The sequence below is a fragment of the Phragmites australis genome, chromosome 18 (genome assembly GCF_958298935.1).
Source record: "Phragmites australis chromosome 18, lpPhrAust1.1, whole genome shotgun sequence".
NCBI lineage: Eukaryota > Viridiplantae > Streptophyta > Magnoliopsida > Poales > Poaceae > Phragmites > Phragmites australis.
The window spans coordinates 24084692-24091445 of record NC_084938.1 but is presented as its reverse complement, the minus strand read 5'-3'; the positions used below and the strand labels follow the sequence as shown (position 1 = coordinate 24091445).

Here is a 6754-nt window from a genome sequence, read left to right as displayed (position 1 = left end):
GGCCATTCTCGTAATACTACTGGCTTACAAAAGGGATAAACGTATGCAACATACGCACATAGTTTATCAGGTTGTTGGTCCTATTTGTTTTTTTTCTTCTAAATTCTAGTTTCTAAATTCTGATCATAGAAGTTCACTTTAAATAGATTATGAATTATACTATAGTTCAAACATATATTTACAGAATCACTTCTAAAATCTAACCGTTTATTTGCATAATCCACAATTCAAAAACAAACAAATAAAACCTTAGTAGGGATCAGCCTAAATATTCTGTCAATTGCTTGGAAATAGCACTGAAATTTGAAGTGCCATAGTATCCTTGTGCGCTCTTTTGGCTTGGTACCTGTTGGCTCCTGTCCATGTCATCCTTATCTTGCATGGTTGCCAGTTGCCACCTTTTACATGCTATTGAAGAATACTACAATGATCGGTTTTCTCATGATCACACCTGCTTCTGTTCGGTGGAAGCCTACTCTGGCTCACATGCAAACTACAGTCTCGTTTGGAATGCATTAATTTTGTAGAATTTAGTTGAAAATGGTTTAGAACGCGCATGATCTGGGAACAAAACGCGGCCTAAATATTTTGTGAACAGATCGTCCAACATCCATGTCACCTATAGCTAGGCATTAGTATAGGGTGTATTTAGTTCTCCAAACGAGATTTCGTAAAGCTACATCGTATATACAGATCGAGAGGAAACATATTGAGAAGAGTCATATTTGTTAAAATGTGTATTTGATTGTTTATATCTGTCTAGACAGGCTAAACTAAATATTATATTTGTTTGGCTGAATATAAGATCATATGAACCTATGCAAGTATTAAAATTATGATTGATTACTCATACAAAGATAATTTTATAATATTAATAAATAGATTCATCTGCATAGCTATGCTCCTAGACTAGAATGAGGCCATAGTCCGCCACGACAGCCTACGATAATAGATACAAACAACAAAAACATGTATTTCTTTAAAATTATACGAATTCTAATTAAAATAAATTGGAGTAACCAAACACACTGTAATTTACTTCCCTTTCACAAGTCAAATTACTGTCTCCATGCGTGCCTCCCCCTGTAAAATACTCCTCAAAAGTGGCGCCCGGGCCAGTGGACCATGCCCACCCCCATTCCGCCACATCGGGCGCGAGCTGGCCCACTCCGCATTAAACCCCTATATAAACCCGCTCACTCCCCTCGGTGCCACTCAGCCCCTAGCAGCACAAAGCAGCTCCCAGCGACAGCCATGGCCCACCAGTTCCACCACCTCGTCCTTCTCATCCTCCTCGCCCTGGCCGGCGCCGGCGCGGTCACGCCGCGGCAGCTGTTTCTGGTGAGCCAGGCGCCCGTGGCGCTCACCAACCACCACGGCCAGCTCCTCACTGGCAACTACTCCGTGAACCTGCTCTGGTACGGCAGCTTCACCCTGGCGCAGCGCGCCGTCGTGGCCGACTTCCTGCTCTCCCTCTCGGCGCCCGTTGCCTCAGCCTCCGCGCCGTCCGTGGCCGCATGGTGGGCCACCACCGCGCGGTACCATCCGGGCGCGGCGCGGCTTACGCTCGGCCGCCAGGTGCTCGACCCGTCCCTCTCCCTCGGACGCCGGCTCTCGGAGACTTCGCTGGCGTCACTCGCCGCCCGCCTCTCCCCGCACCGCGGCTCCGTGGCCGTCGTGATCACGGCCCCCGACGTCCTTGTAGACGGCTTCTGCCTCTCCCACTGCGGCCTCCATGCGTCGGCAACCTCGGCCGCTGCCGCCGCACCAGCGGCATCGCACGGTGTCGGTGCCGCGCCCGCGACCCGTCGGCGCGGCCGGTTCGCGTACGTGTGGGTCGGGAACTCCGCGGAGCAGTGCCCCGGGGAGTGCGCGTGGCCGTTCCACCAGCCGACGTACGGCCCGCAGGCGCCGCCGCTGGTGGCGCCGAACGCGGACGTGGGGATAGACGGGGTGGTGATCAACCTCGCGACGCTGCTAGCCGGCGCGGTGACCAACCCTTACGGCGGCGGGTTCTTCCAGGGCCCCGTCGACGCGCCGCTGGAGGCCGTGACGGCTTGCACCGGCGTGTTCGGGGCGGGCGCCTACCCGGGCTATCCCGGGCAGCTGCCGGTGGACGCCGCCACGGGGGCCAGCTACAACGCCGTGGGGGTCGCCGGCCGCCGGTTCCTGCTCCCGGCCATGTGGGACCCCAAGACCTCGCAGTGCTCTACTCTTGTGTAGGAGGATGAGATTGAAATGGGCAAAATGGATGTGGCTTGGTGTAAGGATCGAAGGCTGGGAGCTGAGAGACTCGGTGGGGGCTGCGTCTCTTGATCTGATGTTGTCATTGTTCTAGTTCTTGTGGATATTTCGTGGTTGTTACTTCGAATCTAAAAAAATGTTGAAAAATAGGCAGCAGCATAACGTAGTGGTGGTCTGTATTAAAATAGCCTCGTATCTGCGTTCGTACATGGCGTTGTTCTTGATGTTCTTGGAATCTTGGTTTGCTCTCGTGTGATGTGCTGCTTTGGACGCCCGTAAGTTCGGAACAACCCAAAATGAGGGCTACGAGGGAAAAACATACACTAAGCGCAACAGTAACTAGAGATTGTTTTGGCCGAACGACGAACTGATCAAGACCCTGTATCAAAGCCTTGATGCTTACTGCTAGTGCCGGCCAACTCGTTTGCTTTGCTCATCATTGTTGCCCATTCTGGAGCAGCGGAGGCAAAAACCAATGGAGAGCTAGCAGAGGTTTGAACCGTTCGGTGTACGGCACCGCGATTCGTTTGATTTGCTCGGCGTGCGGAACACGGGAAAGAAAGAAAAAGGCAAGGGAAGGACAGCAATCCAGGATAAGCTTGGGCTCTGCAGCAGAGCGTCCTGTAGCGACCACCGCAGCTGCGCCCGTGCTGCTGCAGCGTGCTGACCCCGAGAAAACTTGAGGCGTGCGGAAGGCGTCCCGTCGCTGCACGGACTTGGCCCATCGGATGTGACCCGTTCTGAGCGCGCGCGGGCGGGCGGGGCTCGGCGCGTGGGGGCGCAGCGGCGCGTGCGTGGGTGGCAGTGAGAGCGGTGGCTTGTAGGCGCGCAGCGGGAGCAGCCACCCCGCTGTAAAATCTTCCCTCGCAAGGCTCCCCTGCAGCTCGGCATGGCGTTGGGGTGGGCGTCATGCCTTGTCGCGATCCAACTCGAGAATCGTTCGCGTTCAAAAAGTAAGGAAAAGACGAAGTGAGTACGATACTGCGTGGTAGTAAATCGAACATACGCTTTTGTAAATAGAAAGGTACAGCTCGGAGCAGTACTTTTCTTCCTTTTAAGTCTCGTGCTCAATCATGGATGTCTCGGAGACTTGGATAAGCGAGAACAAATTCCGAGCAGGGACGAGGCACCCCCACCACATCGCCTCGCTTGCCTATTTTGGTGCATCCTGATCGATCATCGACCGGATGGACGGTGTGTTTGGTTGGTTGGATTGATGTAAATAGTTGTAAGATGAATATTTTAGTTTTGAAGATATTTGGTTAGCGGACAGGTTGGTTAAAAGATGATATTTGATTGGATAGATTAGATAGATAGTCATATAAAATATGTTTGAGATGTTGTATGGGAGTATCCGGTGGAAACAGTTGGACCCAGCTTGTAGGTTTTCGTGCTGGTTGCTCGTTGAGTTTCATGTTTTTCATTTAACTCTTAATTTATCTAAGAGTATAAGAATAGTTTAAAAATTATAAATATTTTTATAAGTAAAATAGAGCTCACTAGTACCACATTTTAATTAGTTTGATCTAAAAATCTAGGCTGATATTTAATTAAAATTTTCTAAAGTTTAATTTTATAACTTGTAGCAAGTTTTAGTGTTTCAAATAAATTCAAAAAATCTAAAAAAATCATTAGTATTCATCTCATATGAGCAGGGTTCAAAAAACCATCGGTAACCGTCCAAAAATCGCGGTTACCGACCTTCCCGGTCCGGTCCGGTTTCAGAAACCGAACCGTAACCGAAATTTGAATTAAAAAAAATTCGAAAAAATAAAAAAATTCAAAAATAATTAAAAAATCTTTAAAAAAAACTAGACACAATTCTAAGACCTTCTGTGAATTTTTTTTCAAAAATAATGTCGTTTGCATCATATTCTATAGGGAGAAAGTTTGAAAAAAATGAAAAAAATTGAAGCGTGCGGCTCAATTATTAACTCACGTTAAGAAAAAGTGTAACATGCAAACACATATTTTTCTTGTATAAAACGTATTTTAAGAGAATCTTTAAAATTGATTTCACTTTATTTAGAGTTTTATTAAATTCTCTATGATTTTTACAAAGTTCACAAGCATAAAGTGAATATGTTAAGAAACAGCACTGTAATTAACTTTTTCATGTCTACTATTATTTTTTCTACGTAAATCATAATATAAATAAGCTAATGAAAGTGGTTTCACTAATTTTTGAGGTGTGATGGGTCAGTTATGAATTAATCTAGTCGCAACACATTTATACAATCATGCATGTTACAATAACTAATTCATGAGTTCATATATTTTTAAAAGATATAGGATTATGTAAGAAGACTAACAAAATTAGTTTCATGATTTTTGGATTAGCAAAGAGTAAACTATGCATTTAACTTGGTTTAACAAATAAAATTTCTCACAGAAAATTTTGAACTTTTTTATGAGTATAAATAATTTTATCATGTAGATCATGTTACAAGGAAGCCAACAAAATTTGTTTCACTTGATTTGAAGCTCAGATGAATTAGTTATTGATTTTACAAGATTGAACCCTTTTTTAGGTTTTTTGTTGAACTGCGCTGAAATTCGATAAAACCGCTCGATAAATCGAGAAAACCGAGCGGTTACCGACCTAAACCACTCGGTAACCGACTAAATAAAAAATGCGAGAAAATCGCTCGGTAACCGACCCAAACCGTTCGGTAACCAACCAAAACCGAGCAGTTACCGAGAGGGCAAAAACACGATTTTTTCGCAAAAAATCAAAATTTGCCGAATGAATTTTCTCCGATTTTTTTTGAATTTTTGACCAGTAATCACGGTTACCGTGATTTTTCGGTTACCGCCGAAGTCCGGTCTGTAACGTGAACCCTGCATATGAGTACTAAGTTATAAAAGTATTTCTAACCCTAGTTTATTTAGAGAAAAATATGTATTTATATTATTTCATGTGATATTTTTTTTAATTCAATTTGAATTTATATAGATTCAAGTATTTATAAATTCATCTAAATGCTGTATAACTAATTATACGTTAAAAAAATTATCATAACCAATTCAGCTCATTAAATCTATCTAACTAAATAAAAAATTAACTTATCATATATACTCTAATTCCACCAAATAAAAAGAAAACAGTTCATTCTATTTATTCTAACTAAATAAAAATAGTCATATCCGATCTAATATATTCTCCAACCAAATACACATTACTTCATCGCCACTTTGTCATGGCTATTAGTACGAGGGTAGTACTAGTAGAGTAGTACGGAACATGGGAAATGATAAATCATCTGGACACGTGCCGCTACACCGATGACCATTCTCACTAGGCGAGTACAACCATCGTACCACCGCGCACGGCCGGCCCCAGGTTTGGCTTGAACACCGAGCAGCGCCTCGAAAACCCAGCGCGCCACACGGGGAAACTGCCATCATCACGGCCCCCCATCCGCCTCGGCGGACGGGCAGATGCATCCGCGCATGTGAACCACGACTCGTTCCCGTCGCTGCTGCTCCAGGCTTAGAGCAGCTCCAATGTATGGGAAAAACGAATCGTGGCTCGGGGAAAACGAACCAAATATATTGGAGCAGTCGAACTGTGCGTGTCAGAAAGCAAAATCGGACTTCAAATATGGTTCGACTCTTGCTGAATAAAAAAATATTTTCTGCGCATGGCTTGTAGGACCGGGCGGACGGAAGGAACAGGTGGAGTCTTCAGCGTAGCCGCGCGAAGGAGGAAAGAGAGAGAAGAAAATATTTTTTATTTGCCTGTAGGATCTGCTCACACGGGAAGAAACGAACCGTGTAAAAGCGAACCGAATGTTACCCCTTCGATTCGACGATACACTAGAGCTGCTCTTAGAAACCAATAGCCGATGAGGGATAGAAACAGAACGGTAAAATCCTAAATGGATCGATATGTTTTCTAGTTTTTTCTGATAGTTTTCGATTTCACTGCAACTTATATAAAATCGGATCGATTATAAACCGATGAATACGAAATCAAAATAAAAAACAATCTAGCCTGATTTGCGACCATGTTTTCAAATTTTTGAGTAAACTCTAAGTAATTTCTGTTTTTCAGATTCTAACCATTCTAATTTTTAGACCTTGACTTCATACCAGATAAGAGGCACTAAAATAGTAAGATGGTCAGTTACACCTTAGTTATTTTATAATTTTTTTATATAATAGATGAGTTCTTTGTAATTTTCATATTGTAGTATATTTTTAATATGTATGGAATAGTTTTGCATTATGGTATCAATATATTGAATTGAATTATAAATTATCTAGTGTGAATATATTGTATCTTATATGGTCAAGTTAAGATTTATTCGAATACTTGAGTTAAAGCTAGTATCTTTGTATGGACGAGTTATGAGTTATGTCGTTGGATGGTAAGTTAAGATTTAAACGTATCTCGATGATTGTATGGATATTTACCGTTTGAGTTATGTTCCAAGGGGCGGTGTTTCCCATCTAAACTATCAGTTCCTAACCGTAATCGATATGTTTCCATTCCGATGGCTACGTT

General features: G+C 43.7%; 1 protein-coding gene across 1 annotated transcript; it reads left to right on the top strand.

Annotated features, from left to right (window-relative positions):
* The first annotated feature begins 1202 nt into the window (after positions 1-1202).
* LOC133898357 (protein EXORDIUM-like 2) lies at positions 1203-2500 on the top strand. The gene has a single exon (XM_062339025.1). It carries the CDS (start codon positions 1255-1257, stop codon positions 2221-2223), a length of 969 nt encoding a protein of 322 aa, XP_062195009.1. The 5' UTR covers positions 1203-1254; the 3' UTR covers positions 2224-2500.
* The last annotated feature ends 4254 nt before the right edge of the window (positions 2501-6754 follow it).

Excerpts from the sequence above, each read along its gene's own strand:
- LOC133898357 (XM_062339025.1), top strand. The coding sequence starts at position 1,255 with ATGGCCCACCAGTTCCACCACCTCGTCCTTCTCATCCTCCTCGCCCTG.